At 34.0% G+C, this 21,971-nt stretch overlaps 1 protein-coding gene across 1 annotated transcript in view; it reads left to right on the forward strand.

The window, feature by feature from the left end:
* Nucleotides 1-21,971, forward strand: part of LOC128982072 (eukaryotic translation initiation factor 2-alpha kinase) — a 221,666-nt gene that overhangs the window by 105,346 nt on the left and 94,349 nt on the right. The window contains exon 5 of the mRNA XM_054401116.1: nucleotides 7,842-8,013. Coding sequence (XP_054257091.1) covers nucleotides 7,842-8,013 — 172 coding nt within the window. The remainder of the gene's footprint in view (nucleotides 1-7,841; nucleotides 8,014-21,971) is intronic.

Genomic DNA, 21,971 nt, shown 5'->3' on the forward strand with positions numbered 1-21,971 from the left:
GTTTGACCGATAACTCGAGCAAAAATTATCCGATTTTGATGAAATTTGGTATAAACGTGTAAACCTACATTTATTTGAACGAGTTTGCGAACCAGCATGATCGGACAATGGGAACGGTAGTTAATGGGGGGTTTTATGGGGTAAAAATAGGTTTTTCACATTTTTGACCCTAAAAACACAAAATTCTTCTTCTCTTCGCAAACTTCATTCCAAACCATTTTGTAGAGCTTAAAAAAACAAATAAAATAGTATATTGAAGCATTATTGTGTGCCTAATGATTACGGGGAAAATAAAAAAAATGTAAATTTAATATTCCCATGTTATTCTTATGGAGAATAAGTCAACTGTTGTAGTTTGCTTGTTTATGGACATATTTTGATCGAATTTGGAAAATACATTCATTTCTTACTAAACTATTAACATTTTACAAAAAAAAAACTTGTTTAGCCTCCCTGTTGCAGCAAACCTAAGTACTCGTTAAACTAATTCTATTTAAATAGGGAATAAATGTAATATTTCTAAGGAGGCATTTTAGTATAAATCCATTCAGGCTAATGGAAATTCGCTTAGTCTGCAGGTTTGCTGCGGGGGTATTTTTGGTTTTGATAGATCAGTGCCACAAATGGTAAAAAATTGATTTTGTTTGTCTTTTTTGGTAACTGCAATATACAAGACTTGCACAAGACCCGTCCTGTCCCATCCAGAACTAAAAATTCAATCCCATCCATCCCTAAATTAAACCTAATGTTATTGAAATAGATTTAATTGAAAAACAAATCAGGCAAATGGAAACTCACTTAATCTGCAGGTTTGCTGTGGTGGGGGTATTTTGCCTATTCCATGAAATGCAGAGACGACATTACTACCTGTGATTGCAAGGAAAATGAACATATTGGTTCAGATCTCTAGAGAGAGTTGAGAAAACAAAACACTGAACAATTTTTAATTATTTTAGTTATTAACAGCCGCCACTTTGGAATGACCTGATCAAACTCGACCATTGACAACCTAGAATTAGATATTGTATTTAAGCACTTGTATGCCAAATTTCAATAAAATCGGCATTTTGGTATTATAACCAATTCATGACGACCCAGCATCATCTTATGACCGCTATATTGATGACGTCATTACGGGCGATCGAGATCCTTAAAAATTGGGGTTTGGGCGATTTTACATTCTTGGTCTTATATATTATCACCACCCTAAGTTGTAGGATCCCCGCCAGAACTGAAATATTTTTCTGCTACTCATCCCCACTATATGTGCATTACTAGTGCACCTTTTGCTCGAATTCGGGTAATTGCAAAGTATTACAGGCGCTATTTCAAAACGAATAACAGTCATAATTTCCGATGACGTTAAAAGAGTCAACTCAAAGATAATGTAACTAATGGAAATACTCACAATGTACACAACAGTTTGGTGTAAGCAACGTTTCTTGCAATTTGTTTTTTTATTGAATACAACTCAGGCTCTGTCTGACTTCTTGTGGGAGGTCGGCTGCAGCATTGATAAGTCTCAGAATGTTGCTGGAATGTTTTGTGACTTGTCAAAAGCCTTTGACCGTGTTGTACATAATATTTTATTTTCTAAGCTTAAATTTTACAATTTTTCTCCAATTGCTTTGAAGTTTTTGAAATCCTATCTTACAAACCGCTTTCAAAGAACTATTATTTTTAAAGATAACATCTATAACTTTTCAAAATGGAAAATGATCTATTGTGGTGTACCTCAGGGCTCTATATTGGGACCCTTGTTGTTTTTAATCTATATTAACGACCTGCCTTTTAACATAAACTCAAAGCTTGTTCTATACGCAGATGACACAACAGCTATATTAAAATCAAACAGCCCTAACAATTTACAAAATTTGATAAACCAAACTTTTGAAGATTCAAACAAATGGTTCAGAGCAAATGGTCTGAGTCTAAATTGTTCTAAAACTCAAATTGTCAGGTTCAAAACTACTCATGACAGAGAAACCATCGAATTAAATATTAATTTTCAGGGGGAAATTATTAATGAAACGTCATCTACAAAATTTTTAGGTATTCAGGTACAAAACACTTTAAATTGGGATGAATACACGTCAGTTTTAGCTAATAAACTAAATACAGTCTGTTTCCAGATGTCTGTCCTGCAGCATGTTACTGACCTCAGAACAAGGATGATTGTTTATTATGCTCCATACAACTTCACGTTACGCTCTTTCCAATGACACCAAAAACATGACAATCGGTTCAGTAGTTTCGGAGGAGTAATTGTCACAAAAAACCTGCTTGCGTATTAAATAAGTATAAAATAGATAAATTGTTATGATAAAATTTGATGACACTAATAAAGATTATAAATACTAATTTTATATGTACTTTGCTATGGTAAAAGCTTAGCAAATTCCCTGTTTAAATTCTGTATTTTTGTGTGTATGTCTGTTGGTAACGCATTAATGCCCTTCTCAGTGTTTCACGGAAAAGTCAAGAGCACTTGTGTTAGGTAATGAAAATGTCAACCAAAATAAATTGTTCAATGTTAGGGTTGAGGTAATATTTTAACTACTTTTAACCAGTCCGGAAAGTAACTTTCAATTATAGGCTACTTTAGGGCTATGCCTCATAGATCTATAAAGCTTTTTTTAGTTTAATCATTGGATATAACATATGGACCAACACGATCCGGGTGACATTTAATTGGGAAGCATTTGTTTTGGCTTGAAACTGTCTGATATTATATTTGTGAAGGTTTATATATGTCCTATAATAGTTTTGCCAGCATATCTGGAAATATGCAAACCAACTGCTGTTCTGAATATAAGAAGGCTTCAACTGACTATGTTCAGTCCGCTCAGCTCAGTTCAGGTCAGTCAGCTCAGTTCCGGCAGTTTTCCCACTCACTGTGTCAGTTTAGTCTGCTCAGTTCAGTCGTTTTGAGCGCCAAAGGCCAGTAGACGACAGACACTACTGTAATTGTTCGCAAGTATTTTTTTTCTTTTTGTGGGGTTTCCGTTAGTGTGATTATGAGTTCCAGCAGTGGTGACGAAGAAATTTCTGTTATAGCATTAGCACTATATAGCTGCAGAAGAGGATGATCACCTCCTTCATTGTAATATTGTAGTAATCCTTGTGTGACAGATCGTCCAACAATGGATACGTCTGTACTATTGAAATAAGTCGTTCATCGAAACTCATCTTCAATAAATAATCACAGTAGGTCTACTGCGAACATATGTCTGACCACCCGAGTTCAGTTAGACTGACTGCTGTACTTGGCACATGCGCTGCGCCTCCGGTCCTTCCGCCGCTTCCGTCCAAATCACTCGCTAACTGAAAAGTGGCTAAGACGGACGGAGCGGAAGGAACTGAACTGACAGAACAGATCCAATTTGCGGCCCTACATTTGAATACATGGTTTTTGAAATTTGCGGAAGCAACTGAACTGAGCGGACCCTGTGTGCGACGTGCCTAAAGCCCTACAATCAAGGATAACTAAGCACATATCAAACAATGCTTGATTATCAGGGTCTCTAAGCACTCATCTGAAGAAAAAAATCTTGATCTCAAATTATCCTTTTTTTAACATCTTTGTTTGTGGGATTGTAATAATCTATGCCTGCCTTCTTTCTTATGTTAAAACTACCTGCTTTGAACTAACATATGTTTTATTTTATTATTATGATTTTGTAAACATTATCCAATTTAAATACACATCTTTTGTCAAGTCCTATTAATTTTTGTCTTGTCTGTCTTTAATATTTTTAACATTGGTGCCGAAACCTGGGAGGCTAAGGATATGGTTCAAGACTCTGAGAAACATTCTGATATTCTCACCAGTGTCCAGACAGTCCGAGTGGTTGGAGAGAAAACGGAAGAGCCTGATAAAGAAAATGAGATAGGTCTAGTTGACGATGAGCCGATAGAAAATTCCAATATACTTGAAGTCTTGAAGGAAGCCATGCTGGAATCTAGTGTCAAAATCAAGAACAAGATCTTTGCGATAACTGATAAAAGGAAGAAAGTGAAAACAAAAGAAAAACAAATTAAAGCCAAACCTCTATGGAATGTGAAGAAAACGGAGAACGACTCAGAGTTGATAATTTGTAACGGATGTGACTTACAGTTTGACAATACCCCATTCTACAGACACAAGAAGAAATGTGTGTACTGGAAAGAGCACAAGAATAACAATGACAAGCAAACAAACAAGTGTGCTCAGTGTGGCTGTGTGTTCCCATGCCTGATGGCCTTGTTTGAACACAACTGTTGTTGCTTAGAGGAACCTGCAATGCCACAATTGTGTCTTGAGAAGCCGATGGCGGAGGTGCTATGAGACAGCGTGGAAGACATACCCATCTTGTCACCTGTGGAAACCTCCAGAGACGACACTGTGAGGAGAATGTCACTAGTGGACGATTCAATTAACCTGGTCAGTGACGAGAGCTTTGACATCTCACAGTACCACAACAAGTCCAGCAGTGATAACCAGAGGAATAAGAAGTATTCTGAAATATTCAAAGAAATCAAACAACAAAGAAGAAAACGTATGCTCAAAGTGAAAATCACTAAAGAACTGGTGAGTGCCAAAGTTAGCCTTCGCAAGCCTCGGCCAAAAATGACTATTGCTCCAAAGAAAAAACTAATGAAAAGGAAAAAGAAACTAATTTTCGAATGTTAGTTCTTGGGGGGGGGGGGAGAATGTAATAATCTATGCCTGCCTTCTTTCTTTTGTTGTGCCTTAGTTCTTATGTTCTTTCGCTCAGTCCTCCAGCGCAACTTTCAACTTTAACTTGTTCAAATTTCCTTTTTTTCATTAATTTAAAAAATCTCTAAAAATATAACTACTCTCTCTCACTCACAGGATTAAATTATCCTTTGTGGGGGATAATTTCGCTTGATTTAAAAAGCTTTTATAGAAAATTAAATATAACCTAGAAAAATAAATAATATTGTAAATATTTTTGTACAGGGATCATAATATTATGTTATGTCTGTTTTTTTTTTTGCAAAATAAATTATACTAGTTGCTCTGCCCGTGCTTTGCTACGGGGTGAGAATGCAGAAAAGAAAATTTGGTTTAACTTTAAGATACTATAATATACTACGAGAAACAGTTACAACACACTTACCAGAAAACATATAGGCAAAAGCTCAATCCTGCTTATTGATTATTTAAATTAAGATCTCTTAATGTATTACAGTACTATCATGTTATGTAGTGTATAGCATTTCAAATATATGCAAAAGTATAATTCATTGACCACATGGGACCTAGAAACAATTCTCCTTGTAAACAAATTAAATTAAATAGCAGAACAGCATTTCTGACAACAGCTGTAGTTTCATAACAATGTTTGTTTCCCATGTTAATCTTATGGAGAAATACGAAACTTTAAAGGGCCCCCAGGCCTCACTCTCTAATTATTTCCCTAAAAAGAAAGTTTCCTGCACAACTTCACGTTACGCTCTTTCCAATGACACCAAAAACATGTCAATTAGTTCAGTAGTTTCGGAGGAGTAATTGTCACAAAAAACCTGCTTGCGTATTAAATAAGTACTAGTGAACCTGTGCGGTTGAATGCCCTGCAAAATGACATATGAATTTAGAAAACAAATTCATCGCATTATTGACTCGGCGTCGAAAATTAAATGCAGTAATAATGAAGCCTTGGAAGGGAAGCAGTTCAGCCATTTTCTAGCTGTATGTGTATTATATTTAGTAAATTAATAAGTGTTCAGGTTCAAGTATGTTATAGGCAGCGAGCAATGTTATTGGGTAGTTATTTTTTAAAGATTTTTAAAACACATTTAACAAAACATTTTATCATATCAAACCAATAGGCCTATGTAGCATATTTTGAGGGTCATAAAAATGCTGCTTGAAGAAAACACACTTTTAAAAATAAACACTAAAAAAACAATATTTTTATCACATAATCACTTCCATGAATACTACGATTTTAGCCTTAAAGTTACCTTCAGGAAGATTACCCTGGTCAGAGTTTTCCGTAACGAATATGCGTATCCTATTAAAAGATGTAGCCTTACTTAAAACAACATATAATATAGTTGCTCATGACTCAATTGGTCTGGGTAAGAACAGCGCTGCAAATGCCAAAGGTAACAGAAATTAGCATCTTTCCATTTTGAAAGGCAAGTTTGTTTCAGACGGGTAAATTTTTATCATCGCAATCAAAATATGTCCCCACTCACTTGTTCCAGTTAAGACTTTACATTCTATTAAGTTGTTAACCATTGATTCTGATCACATGAAGCCTTGTGCCCTTTTTGATATATTAATATTTCTCATCAATAAAACCACTGCCCCCTTTTATTAGTCTAATCTGTTTCTTGGCAATCCACTGACCTCTATATTTAAAAACTCAGTTGGATTTTCTAGATGGGTGTCTCCGCCTTCGTCTGTTTTTAAGGACCCACTCTTCTTCCCTTGGTATACTGACAATTAATTACCTGACTTGTCAAGTTCATGTAGCAATTCAATAATACTGTTAGTTTAAAAAGAAAATTAGATAAAAGTTACTTGGCTTGGTGCTTTCATAACTGCAAACTCAAAATACACCCACAAGTAAAAAAGAATGGTTAAAAAAACTATGTGTAATAACATTATTCACATGAAGTAGATGATTTGTTTGATTTGTCGATCAGCTGTTTAGTTTCAAAAGAATTAATAATGTCAAAGATTTGTGATTTAAATACATAAATTATTATAGTAAAGTTTTCTAAATCATGGTAACTTGTTCTCCACTAAATTTTACTATTCCCAGCATTAAAATAAAGTACCTATTAAGATCCATTATGGGTAAACTTTAAGGTACACAATCCTTGATTGAAATGTAGTAGGTATACATTAAGAGTCATAATACACAGCAATTATTATGTAGTAGACTTTGACTATTTTCAAGTAGCAAACATATATGTTTCTGTAAATAAAAATTATCTCCCATGTTATCCTTATAGAGAAATACGAATTTTTAAAGGGCTCCAGGGCCTCAATATCTCATTATTTCCCTAAAAAGAAAGTTTCCTGCACAACTTCACGTTACCCTCTTTCCAATGACACCAAAAACATGTCAATCGGTTCAGTAGTTTCGTAGAAGTAATTGTCACAAAAAACCTGCTTGCGTATTAAATAAGTATATAGATATAATATAGATTTTGATTTGATTTGATTTGAAAAAATATGTTAAAACTACCTTTTTTGAACTAACATATGTTTTATTTTATTATTATGATTTTGTAAACATTATCCAATTTAAATACACATCTTTTGTCAAGTCCTATTAATTTTTGTCTTGTCTGTCTTTAATATTTTTAACACGGATAAAGCAAGAAATCTCAATTTGGTATTTTGTAATTAAAACTATACGGCTGCTGGGCTGCTTAAGATCAGTCGCTGGATTACAGTCATGGTGTTATTAGCAATAAATGACAATAAATAAATAATGACTAAATTTATAAATACTAAAAGAATAGTACTTTTGTACATGTAACTAGAGGTGTGTGGATATCCGAAAATTCTGGTCGGTTTCAGTTAGAATACGGAGCCCAAATTTTATACCCGACACTATCCGACTTTTTCGTATAATTATTCTGTATATTATGACGTTTTAGACTGAAAATAAATTCTTCATAAGAATTCTTCATCATTAGTTTCCACTTTAAATGACCATTTGTGAAAATTGACTGTTTTAATTTTTAATCTAGTTAGCTAAGAAATTACAATGTCATCTGTTTCACCAGATTTACTGTAAATTTTGAATGCTTTAAGACAATAAAGTGATATTATTATTATTATAATAATAATCATTTAAGCGTGTTGTGTACAGATGGAACTTCAGTGTGGGTCATCATGAAGTGAAGGTGTCGCCAGGACCTTTGATAGATTGTCACGACACGCAGGACACGTCCTCTGACACTGTCCTGAAGGTGATAGTGCCAGAAGGTCTTGTGTGTGCCTTGAGTAGCTCCCATCCTGGCCGAATCCTTTGGACCCACAAGGTTTGTAAGCCCAACCTTGTCTGTTATTTTTAAACATTAAAAGAAAAAATTACAGAAATACAAAAGTCTGTTACAGTTTATGTGGTTCTTTTCTGTTTACTGGTTTAAAAAACCCAACTTAAAAAATGAAAGTATAAATAAACAAGCTGCTATTCCCGTGCTTCGCAACCGGAAGAGGACACAAAACAGAATAATACTGTTCTTTGATCTGTCGTATGTAATAGCTAATAGTTACACATCTGTTATTCATTTTACCACTTTAGTGTAGTTACTTTCTTTTATTTAAATTCAGATCTATATAAATTTCCTAGGCAACCAAGTACAGTGTAATAAGTGGTCCTGATGTGTGTTTAAAATCACTGCTCTTTGATTTAATTTGAAATGATAAACCTATTTTAAAGTGTAGATCTAGTTATTTCAAAGTCAATAGATCTAAAATAATCTAACAAGATGCCTTAGCGTAACAATAAAATAAAATACTGGTATTTATGATAAGAAGAATAGTAACAAGATGCCTTAGTGTAACAATAAAATAAAATACTGGTATTTATGATAAGAAGAATAGTATACTTCATCTAAGGCCTCACTAGAAAAAACAGGCCATGCTGCAGTGGGGGCAGCGCAACACTACGTCACAGTGGTGGATAGTTGTACTAAAATCTTACCATTTACAATCTGACAGCCAGTTTATTTACCTAAAACATATGGGATATTGCAAAATAGCAGTGAATTATTCAATGAATCTATCCACTAATATCCACTAATGTGACGTCGTGGATCCTGCAGCTTGGCCTGTTTTTCTAGTGGGGCTTTGCTTCATCACTAGGGCTTAAAGTGAATCTTTTTTACCCAAACTCAAAAGGTTGCAAAGACACTTTATGCCCGTGTGATGAACTATTTTTTTTTTTTCATAATGCACCATTATTCAAGCAAACTGATTTTTTTATATTTTTTACTTTATACTTTAACACGTTCACTGCTGACGACTCTGATCGGAGTCACGCCGTACTGGCACTTTGGTCAGAGTCAGTGTTATACAAGTTGGTCTACTGTGACCTCCGCGTTTAATATATCTATGTTGTGCTGGTCCTGAACTTTAATTTGGTGTAGATTGGGTTTAGGTTTGTAGTAAAATTTTCCCGTAAAATCCCGACTGGCAACGCTTTTTGCCCCGTTTTTTGTGATTTTGTCTCTTCAAACCACATTACCAAGACAATGGCTACGTATCCAGACAGTGCTGCTATCTGTGAGTTTTCCTGTGAACTACAACCACTATCGGGGTAACACAGCACCATCACCATCGCTTTTTTGCAGCTGTCAAGACTGAAAGATTTGAATGCCTATTGCGTTTGCTGATCGCTGGCGCGATGATGCTGGCACGATGATGCTGGCACATCTACCATAGCCATAATGTTCCACCACTGCATCTAAACAAAAGATAAAAGTAAAGTTCTCAATGTTCTCATTGTATATCACAGCTTTTTGTTGCTGTTTGATTCAAATTAGCTGTTGTCATAAATGCAAAAAAAGTTCAATAGTGCTAACCAATAAAAGTTTAATAGTGTTGTTAACTTGTGTAGTTGTTGTGTGTGGAAACTCCAGAGCCACTGGGGCGTAACCCAAAAGGATTTGAGATAAGAATATGTTTTATGTTAATCGGGAATGTGAGCTATCATTATACCAAATTTCAGCCCAATCCAACCAGTAGTTAATTGCATGATTGAACTTCAAACAAACAAATAAACAAACACACAAACTTTCACATCTATCTATATATATAATACGCTAAGGCGATTTTTGTGAACAAAACTCCTCCCACATTTTTGGACCGATTTTGATGATAAAAGTGTCAAAAGAATTGCCCTGATCTGTAGTTTTGCAAAGTGTTTTTTGTTTTTTGATATCTTTATTAGTTTTGGCAGGATCTTCCATCAAAGTTGGGGTTTCCCCCATAAGATTAACATGGGGGAATCAAAATATTTAATTGGAAACTTTGTCTCCAATAATTTGAGAGAACGGCTGGGCGTAGAAACTTGGTAGAGGTGTCCAAAGAAAGTCTTGGTCTGTAGATGAGTTATCAAAAGAAAAACGAAGTAAATTCGCTTAGGGCTCTGCCCCAGTAGCCTTTAAAGATCCCTCCACAGATTTCTTTACATTTTGGTCATGTGGATAATACTTTTTAATAAAACAGCTGTTAATTTTAAAATCTATACATATTTAACACGCAAGCAGGATTTTTGTGACAATTACTCCTCCGAAACTACTGAACCGATTGACATGTTTTTGGTGTCATTGGAAAGAGCGTAACGTGAAGTTGTGCAGGAAACTTCCTTTTTAGGTAAATAATTAGAGAGTGATTCCCTGGGGCCCTTTAAAGTTTCGTATTTCTCCATAAGATTAACATGGGAAACAAATATTGTTTTGAAACTCCAGCTGTTGTCAGAAATTAAATATTACATTTGCTTTGACATTTAAATGTAAACAACCAGAACTGTCAAATGCCTGAAGAAGAACACATGTTGTTAATTGTAAACAGTCAATGTGTAAATTATCTATGTTGTATTAAAAATGTGTATAGTGTTGGATGTTGGTTTGTGTTTAATGATATAAGTTACTAATTATTGAATTTTTATTTTAAGGATTTGGCATATGAGTATGTCTATGATAAATAACTCCATTTCAGAGTTCTGCCAGTTTTTGCCTAACTCTGTTCTGTAGAGTTTAAAGTAGCCTACACCCTCACCTACAAATTGGCTAAATAACTTAGGTAGGCCTACGGTACATTATAAAAGCTGACAGCCTTTTTACTTTGACTTAAATTGTAAGCTTACCTTTTCCCGTCCATGGACAGTTTGATAGTTAAACATTAACCCTTTAAACTGGAATAGGACTGTTATGTAAATTGTGAGTATTTTTATCAGTTAATAATCTTTTAGTTGACTCTTTTAAAATCGTCGGAAATTATGACTGTTATTAGTTTTTAAACAAGTAATTTGTTTATTTGTAACTCCTCAACTCATGTACTTATTTGAAATTGCTCGATTTCGAGCAACATGTACACTAGTTGTATTTTAAACAACACACATTTATTGGGAGCTACTGAATTGTTCACAAGAAGTATTTGCAATGTTATTTTCTGATTTTAAAATTGATTTTCTTCTGTATCATGTCATGTGTTGCAATATAATAGTATATTTCGTACCTAGGGCCGAAAATGAGGTTTTGCCGGCTCGAGATAGTTTTTAAGTTCGAGACGAAGTCGAGAACTTAAATCGATCGAGAGCTGCAAAACCATTTCGGCCCGTGGTACGAACGCTATTTTTCACCACAATATACCCTATTACCACTATTAATTCACCATTATAATAATGCACACTGGTCGACACAACTACAAATTTAATGTTATGTGAAGAAATAATTTGAGGAATCAGCAAAAATAAAAATAAATAGTTGCTAGGCAACGGTGACAATAACACAATTCTATTGCAATGCTATGGATTTTGATTGTAGATGCATTCATGTTTAAAGTAAGTAAGCGGACAGCTGATTTTGCGTCCCCGGCCTGTAAAAACCTGCTCGGTCCCCAAATTACGATGACAGCTGGCATGTCCAGCAAAACGTAACTTTCAGCCACCAATTAACGTATGTAATACAGCCAAAAACATCATAGTGTGGTGAAAAGTTCATTACAAATAAGTGGAAAATCCTTTTATCAAAATAACTCTTACAATTATTTCTTATTGAACTAACTTATATCTCTTTTACGGGTTGGTGTCTGCCTTTTTCACACCTTTTCTCATTCTAGACAGATCATCATAGGTTCATGAGATTATTGTCATACATGCTTTCAATCATTGGAAAAATCTTTGATTGTATAATACAATACATAATAATACAGTGTGCAGAAGGGCATGGTGCCCATTTGAGCCGTGTCCATATTTTGTTAAATTAATAGTGGTTTACAGCAACTGGATAAAACATTTTAAAATATTTATGTAGAAATATGTGCATGATTTAATTTAGAAAGTAATTAAGCTGGAAAACTGCAATATACTGCAGACTTTTCAGAGTTTACTTCGATGTATTCATTCAGCTTAGTGAAAACATAATATAGATTTGTATACAAATAAGAACTTGAACTCTTAGAGAGCCTTTGAATGTTATTAGACTAACAAAAAGGGTTGTGCATGTTTACTAGCGCTACTCAGCAACAAAAACCATTTATCTCTAAAATATATTCTTAAAGTGCACTGAGCAGCAGCCTAAAAAATCTATGCAACTTACCCATATAATATAGTTACAAAATGCTCAAACTCGCATAGTGACATTTACAATTCAACTTATATTTCTCCAAAAAAAAAAAAATCTTCTGCAGGAGAATTTTATTGTGCTCTTACCGTTTCTAATAACATCCAAATACAGAGACCTTGCCTAAAATGGTACCTATTGTATCTTGACAAATTATTTGCAGTGACCTATATTACGGACCGTGGCCCACTGGGTTGGTAGCATTATTGAAAATAACACGACATTTTGGCTGTAAAAATGGCCCAATGAGTAAATACTATCTAAGCAGCTACTGTCATGACAGAAAGGTCATATTCTTTTTAAACTAGATCAAGATCACATAATCCTTTATATTATAAGATACGTTGATTAACAATGCATGTAAATGTCAATATAACGTAACAGCCAATTTACATTATTTTTTGCTTTTTGGAAATGCCACATTACTACCTATGTCATTCGCATTATTTGTTGCCAATGAAGCTGCATGACCATATAAATGAGGAGGCCCCTAACAGTTCAAGAATAAAAGCCAACTTCACTTCAAGTATTCCACTACACCTAACATTCCGTAGAGAGATTATATTGACAACTTGATGTAACTGATAAGGCTGAGACAACTAACTGACATCCCCCATGTCAAGGAGTTCCAGCTTTAACAGTAACCCCACAACCAATTTCTCAAAACTGTGCTAGAGGGTTATTCATTTGCACAGAAGTACGATATGAACTGACACGACGTGACGAAGGAAAAATCAAACTTACATTGTAACGGATACACCTCCCTTTGAAATTAGAACGTGTCTTCCCAACAAACAGATTTTTTTCATATAAAATCATAGATTAATCTGCATTACACTGATGAAATCACGGAAGTGCATTTCACGTGAACTACAAAAGATCCACCAATACGATTTTAATACTATTTAAAAGTTCTTCCAAAGGAAGAGATACCAGGTAGCATACTATTAACTCCGATGACGTACAGTATGGGAAATATTTTATTCATTAAATGATCAACCATATTTGGTAACTAACACAATTAATAACATTATTGTTTTTACACGTATTAATCTTTAAACAATGCTAAATGTTCAAAATATGTATAATTTCACTCAATTTATCGCAGTTAGATGAATTAGCGTAAGCCTTGAAAGTAACCTAGCTTATAATATTACTAAGATATCTATTATTACTATATCTATGTGAAATAAAGGTTAGGTACTGTAAATCTGAGAGACTTCATGATGAACAGCAACTACTTATCTAGCTAGGCCTATATAAGTGTTATGTTATGTATTATAAGTTTTTAATGTCAAAAATAGTTTAATAAATAAAAGTTAAATGAGCCTAATTTGATCACTGGTTTATCTGCATTAATTGAAACACATTACAATAATAATAATAACAGATAAATGGACAATAACAATAACAAATAACTGATAACAATGATAATAACAGATGGTTGAAAATAATTAACAAAATCATTTCAGTAGGTACAGATTGTAGGGAACATAGAAATTCAAACTGGCCTGATAATAGAACAAATTTTTCAATCCCCTATAGGACACTACTACTAATGGGGACAGGAAGGTTTTTTTTAATTTATACTATTGGTATTATCAACAACAGGAAACTGGCCCTTGCACACACACACACACACACACCTACGGGGTTTTACCGCATACTCGCAAACACCTAATTGTGGCATCTTTCAAACTGCGGCCACCAGTAGATGAAGGAAGGTGGTAGAAACATGTGTGCATCGATATTTTTAATGAACACTCCATTTTAACATCTAACATTCCAGTTTTTAATTGTGGCACCTTGCCACAAACCGGTATATATCAACAGTGTGTGGACAGGATGCCACTAATGCGTTGTAGCGCTTGAGCGGTGTATTCGCCCCCCCCCCCCTACTTCTCGCGTGCGCTGTTGCCAGTTCTCCGTTCTAGTTCCTTCATTCCGTTCTGTATTCATGTGGCTATGCCCTAGCCGCTGTAGCTCATTGCCCGAGCTCCTCACGTCGTCTTTTATTAGTGTAACGATTTTTTTACATGCAGTTTTTTCCATGCTCCAATAATTTTGAAAATTTAAAGTCAATGGACCAAATGAAATGTGAGGATTACATAAAACTACATGCTATGTCGTTGATATTTTATCGTCACATTATATGTATGGTTTACGAACTTAGATACTTGGATTAAAGGCCTCAATGTGCTGGGTAAATTATCAGTTTCATGGGAATATACAAGAAATTTACCTTAAAATACGCAATAAGAGTGACTTCGTTTTTTTGTATGCATATAATTAATTCATGGTAATGCAAAAGTATGTGTAACGAATTTTTCACCACACTTAGATGTTTTAGCTGTTTTGCATACGTTAATTGGTGGCTGAAAGTTATGTTTTCCTGACCATGGCAGCTGTCATCGTCATATAGGAGCAGGCGTTTACATCCCTAGGGCCGCAAAATCACTTGTTCGCTTATTTACTTAAAAGATTAATGTATATTAAATGCACAAGCTGTATCCATGGCATTGCAATAATAGACTTGTTTTTTGTCACAGCTGCCTAGACAACTATTTATTGTTATTTTTGATTTTGCTGATTCCTCAAAATATTTCACTTAAATAAGAGGGACGTTATATTGCAAAACATACTTGGGTAAAAAATAGCGTTCGTACCACGAGCCAAAATGGGTTTGCAGCTCTCGATCGTTTCACGTTCTCGAATTCGTCTCGAACTTAAAACCCGATCTAGAGTCGGCAAAACCTCGCTTTCGGCCCTAGGTACGAAATATACTATTTTACGGTGGATTTAGAGACCCAAAGATTCTCACTCCGTTGCGAAGCACGGGCAGAAACACTATAGTTAATTATAAGATTATAAAGTCTTTACTGTTTTGTCTGTACATTGCGTAGATTCATGAAGTGTTTGGTTATTTCTACGTTTTATATAATAAGAAAGCCGAAACGAGTCTTATGTCAATATCTGTACGTTTGTTTGATTGTTACTGTCATTGTGCCTGTAACGCCAAAATTCCAATTCACGTGTCCTACCTTGGGAAAACTAGAGTACCGTTCATGATCTAAATAGTTTTGTAATTAATTGTTTAAATAAATTTTCCAAGTTTGATCAAAATATACCCATAAACAAGCTAACTACAACATTTTACAATATTCTTTATAAGAATAACATGGGAATTTTAAATTTACAATTTTTGAATTTGTCCTGTTACCAATAACCGTACAAAAACACTTTGATATACTAAATTATTTTTTTCTAGCTATTTATTTCTAGCTATTTTTCTAAGCTAGGTCTGGATATAAATTGGGAAATTTTGTATTTTTAAGGTAATGTTTTTCTCCATTTCATATATTAGTAACAATATGTATAGTATCAAATTCAGTAATAACATTGACTACTGTATTTAAACCTTAACACAAGTGTTTATATAGTCAATGAGGCTACTGGTGCTACCGCTGATGGCTTATGCATGTGTACGTTAGTAGCTAGCAGTCAATTTGCCAACTAGGAACATGAAATCAGCTGTTCCCCGTCCTCACTGTCGCGGTTGCTCGCCTAGCATGTCAACAGCTGACTGCTGTAAAAATTGGATGAGGCGACAGTAACTTTTTCTAGTACGCTTCTTTACCATGACATCTGCCAATTCAATTTTGTCCTAAAAAATGTATACACATCTCTAAGATTTGTTGCCAACTAACAAGCAATTCAAATAAAAAAAAACTATTGTTAATCATCCCTGCAAAACTGCTAATAATTCATGTTCAATTTTTCATCAGAATTCCGTTAGTTTAAATTTTAAATCAACGATCACATAAGACCAATAGATGGAGCACGTCTATATAACTAACATACAAGCAGTTGAAGCCAGGTCCGCCATCTTAGTGCAGGTTAGAAGTGGTAGATGCCAATGAAAACGGCACCAAAACTCAATGTCCAGCTTCAAAATAACTTGACATTTAGCCTATTTAGACTAAAGGTAAATCGTTTAAACTTCGTATGAAAGATGTCAATTAGTCTAGGACACTATTGGTTCTAATTAAAAGCTCAAAAGTTTATATTTTCTATTTTAAATCTTGAAATAAAGTCGGTACTTTTAAATGAGTTTTAAAATATGACATAACAAAGTTCGTCGGCTGCTACTGTTTTTATTTCTTCGTCAGGTAAGTAAAAAAACGGTGGATTTTGTGGCTAAAGAGCTCAATTTCTTGGATCATATTTTTTTTTTTATTTTTATAAAGGAGAGTTGTATAAAGAGTTTCAGAAACCATCTTGTAACTTTGAAAATTTTTACATTGCAAACCAAACGCCAAACCTTTATCACACTTTAATACGATATAGATACATCTATATATATAAAAGGCAAAGCCCTCACTGACTCACTCACTCACTCATCACTAATTCTCCCACTTCCCATTTACCTAGGAGGCTTAAATTTGGTACACTGATTCTTTAGGCATTAAATAGGAAAACTAAGTTGTTTTTATTCTGATCGGACTCTCGGGCTCCGCCCAGTGGCTCTGGAGTTTCCCATGTTAACCTTATGAGTACTCATATTTAAATGGAATTAATGAATCTTAACAGCTGTTTCAATTAAACAAGTTGGTTCTTTTCTATGATGTGCAATAGCATTAAAGTTACAAGGATTACCAACAGGGTGCAGCACTATTATTTTTTTAAATTTATGACAACAGCTAATTTGCAACCAAAAGGTGAGTGAGCGTAGCGAACGAACTTCAACCAGAACGTGATTGAGCCATGCGAACGAGCTCACTTATGAAATAAGACGGGGCAAAGCCCGCGGGTACAGCTGGTATATTATAAATTAATTTGTAGTTTTTCAGAATTTTTCTTTCGCCCAAAAAGTTTTTGTTGTTAATTATGTAAACTAACTTTTTCTAAGATACGGTAAACGCTAGAAAACAAATTAAAAGCGTGTTTTAAAGGCCATTGTTCAACCGTCATGAATTGTTACATACCAACCTTTAGGGCCCATTGGTGACATTGGGGGGTGGAAGTGGAAGTCTAAATTTAGTTCATTACAATTACGTCAATGACCTTGAGCTCTGCTAGTAAGATGCTGTGGTATGGTGGGGTGTCGGGGAGAAGGGTAAAATTATTGTTCATGCTTACTCATTCGCTCTTACCCACAAACAAATTTATTTCAAGCCTAAAATGAAGAATGTAGATCTAACTTCTATATTCGTTTGGAAAACGTCAGTAAGAGGCAAGTCTAGACTGTTCCTATGTCTACGCTGTTCATCACAAGTTACTTTCTTTACTTTTTTTTTTTTTAAGCCTATGTGTCGATTATGTATCTTGTGCAATGTAAAATCAAGATGACACGTTGTTCAAACTAAGCTATAAGTTTGGACTTCCTTGTGTGACCAAAATGGTCGCCTACAGAGAACGGAAGAATCTACCATTTCTTATAAAATTAGTTTTATCGACATTTGCAGACAGTTTTATATAATTGTTTTTAAGGAAACCCAAAATCTATTGGCAATCATAAATTAATATGATTTGAACTTTTTGCCTTATACAAATGAAATACCATGTGCATAGTGGTCCTCTGGTCCTGTTAATACAATTTTTTGAAGGGTTTCTTTTATAATTTAAAACTATATCATTGCACAAGCATTTTCAAGGACTCTCTGCAGTTTTGCGTACTCTTGCAACTACGAATTCAAGAATCAGTTTGATGACCGATTAAAAATAATGTGTTGATACGTTATAAAAATTCAACTGTTAAATATCATAGTTTTTGAGGGTGGGACTGGAAATTTAGACTATATTAAAGATTTGCATTCATAGTAGAACACTAGCTGTGTGCCCGTTCTACGCACGGGGATCTTATAGTAGTCAGTTGAAACCTTCTTATATTAAGATTAAGAACAGCAATTAGTTTGCATATTTGCAGATATGCTGGAAAAACTATTATATATAAACCTTCGCAAATACAGTATCTGACAGTTCAAGCCAAAATAAATGCTTCGCAATTAAATGTCACCCGGATCGTGTTGGTCCATATGTCCAATGATTAAACTAAAAAATGTTTTATAGATCCATGAAGCGTAGCCCTAAAGTAGGCCTATAATTTATTGAAAGTTACTTTTCACATCGGTTAACTTAAACGTATTTAAAGTACTACCTCAACCTCACCATTTAACACTTTATTCCGGTTGACATTTTCAGTATCAATGGTGCTCTTGTCCATTCCGTGAAACACTGAGAAATAAGGACATTAATGCGTTACCAACATACAACAAAACAACACAATACAACAATCCAACAAAGGCCACGAACTATTGATACATAAACAATATAAAGGCGTAAACAATTCATGATGGTTTGCCCAATAAATGTTTTACTCAAATAGGTTATCATTTTCTTAGCATACCGGGTAAGCTAAGATTTGGAATCCAGATAGAAAAAGCAAAACTTATACAGAGTTAAGACATCACTTAAATTGAATACGGACGGCTCTAATAAATAAGGTGCAACACCAACGATATCAAATTTGTAAACTACCGGTTCTAAGGAAAAGAACCAGTACCTACGTAAGAACATACCTAAGAACTATAGTAAATCGGACCAATTAAATACATTAATATCTAATCCCGAGGTTATTGATCTCTTGCTTTTGGATTTTCTCGTAAAAAGTTATAGCGTAAACTTATCGGTGTCAGTTTGAAAAAAAGCAACCTTACCCAAACAACTTTTTGTTATTTAATAGATTATGCATTCTCTAAACAATGATTAGTATATCTATTAACATTAGAAGGAAATGTGACGAAAATCACACAATGTTGGGGTTTTGGTCATTTGTAATTTTATTTTTTAAGTAGGTAGGCCATGTATTCTATGGAAAAGTACCGGTATCAAGGATCGTCGTCAAAAAGGTTGTTATGAATAAATATGTAGGCTTACGTATCCAAGATATGAGCTATGGGCCTATTGGCTGTATGGTCCAGCGATTGCATCACACGGTGAGTAGAAACAGAAAGTGGCACATTGAAAAAGCGAGTTTAGCACTTCCTCTCTTAAACCTCTGTTACAATCACCCACTGCAGTTGTGATTTTTTACTTTACACTTTACACAACCGCCATTGAAGCGCCGTCAATGAGTGGAAACCTTTTTTGTAAGCTATTGGCGACGATCATTTCAGTGTCCAGCCCTATACAACACTGATTCAAGGTCTTCTTCTTTCTGGTTGTAAAAACTCAAGAAACATTTTATACTCAAAGAATTTCTGGTTCCGATTTGGACGATGTCTAGTTATTTAATTTCATTTACGGTTACACTATTAGACTATATTAAATCCGTTATGTAAGAAAAACGTTTTTAATCTCACTTGGTTGGGATTTGCTTTCAAAACGTGATTCGAAATAGTTGAGGTTATTTGTAAACAACATTTGTAAACATGTCATTGACAGCTAGAAAAAATAATCTTGATCCGAACAGCTGTTCGTTATTTCATAGACGATTATGTGATAAAAATTGAACGAAAATTTGACAAAAATCGCACAAAACTGCATTTTTGAACGTCCGTAATTTTATTTACAAAGTAGTGAGGCTATATTTAAATCACTAAAGACACTCTCGCCAATCCAGTGAATACATTAAAATGACTTGGATCTTGATATGTACTCTGGTTTTCACGGAGAAGATTGCGTAAAATGCCATCTTGAGTGTTACAGACAAAGGGACAGACAGACAGACAGAAATTGAGATAAGACTCGTTTCTGCTTCTTTAATGTATAAAACGTAAAAATAACCTAAAAGTATATAATTCTGAGCAATGTACAGACAAAACTCTAATTTTATTTATATAGATTATAGACTTTAAGTAAACCAACAGAAAAAAGATTGTTTACAATTTTCAAGTTCATTTTAGAACAAACTGTTTGCTCCGCCTCCCAGTTAACTGAGAATTTCAAGAAGTAGAAACATATTAAATAAATAATAAGTGAAGTTAAATATATCCCATAATGTTTTTTAAAAAACATTACACAAACTTCACGGATGCCAACTTCTAACCATACTAGGAATTTCCTAAAATTGATATTGTATGTTGAAATAGGTTTATCTATCTATCTATCTATTCTATTCTATATTCTATTCTATATTCTATTCTATATTCTATTCTATATTCTATTCTATATTCTATTCTATATTCTATACTATTTGTGTGTTATTGTGTACTAGTGTGTTTGTATGAGCTAATCCCAAAAACTACTGATCCGACTATGCTCAAATTGCACACAAATGAAGCTACAGCTCCGAGGATACATATAGAACTATTGCCGCTTCGATATTCACCTAGGGCTTTGCCCCGTGGGCTTTCAAAAATCTGAGATGAGAGATTTAAAAGTAAATATTGATTGATGGTATCCATGGTAACAAAGAACAAACCTAGTAAGTTTAAAAATGTAAACAAGCAGAACTAACTAACTGTCAAATTGATTTTGATTTCACAATTCAACACAGCTGGTTCAAACCTTATTAAATACTGCACGAATATTAGAACAGAGAGGGTAAGGATTATAAATTTAAAATAATGATGTCACTAGCCTGAATGTAAACATTATTTAACATTACCTAAAGGAGCTGCCAAATCATATGTAAATGTAATTTCATTATTATAGGATTGTTTCGGTAACAGTACTTCACTTGTTTATGATCTAACTATACTAAGTCTGTTTGTTAATTATACTTAAATATACTTAATTTTGTGAAAGGTTGTAATAATATTTATTTATTTTTATAATAATTCATTATAAAAGAAATCATTCGATGGATATAGGAAATAATCAACATTCTATATTGCCTTATCAACCTAGGCCCTTATCCTGAGTTATGAGGTATATTCTTTTGATTTATTTGTTTGTAAACAGTAATATAATCCCCCTGCCCCAGCAAACCTATAGACTGAGCGAATTCCCGTTTGCCTGATTATAATTTCACTAAAATATGTTAGAAAACTGCCCTATTAACATGTTTGGAAATATTGTGATAGGTTTTCGTTTACAGTGCAAACCATTAAACACATTCTTTTATTATAGGTATATGTGTGCTACACTATAGGATACCGTATAAATTAAAAGACCATATTTTCTTAAACAGTTTCCTCTCCCATCACTGCAATGATCATGTTCTACTTATATGCCAACCCCGTACGAAGGACGGGTATTCTACTAGTTATTAATAAAGTTGAGAATACTAAAGGTTCTACAAAACAAAACATTGAATAATAAAAATACATTTGTATGAAAGTAACAGATAGATTGACAAAATTGTAAAACGATCGTATCGTATAATATCTAACAATATCAAATTATTTACAGTATCACGGTTACAACTTTTAAACTACTTTTGTTATGACTCAATGACTCAATGTTATGAATGAGTTATGACTTTGTTTTTGTTAACCTCTTTAGGACCTTTCATTTTATGCTTTTGTCAGTGGGGACTGCTTAAAACACCACAGTAGGTTTTACAAATATGATTGTGAGATGATATTATAATCTGAACTAGATTATGCGTGTTGATAATAATATGTATTTTAATTTAAGTACTTTAATTGATTCGGTTGTTTACCTCATATAACATTTGAACATGGATTGAAACATTAGATGTCTTT

This window comes from Macrosteles quadrilineatus, unplaced genomic scaffold (assembly GCF_028750875.1).
Source record: "Macrosteles quadrilineatus isolate MER2022 unplaced genomic scaffold, UCM_ALF_1.0 Scaffold_1__1_contigs__length_201487025, whole genome shotgun sequence".
Lineage (NCBI taxonomy): Eukaryota > Metazoa > Arthropoda > Insecta > Hemiptera > Cicadellidae > Macrosteles > Macrosteles quadrilineatus.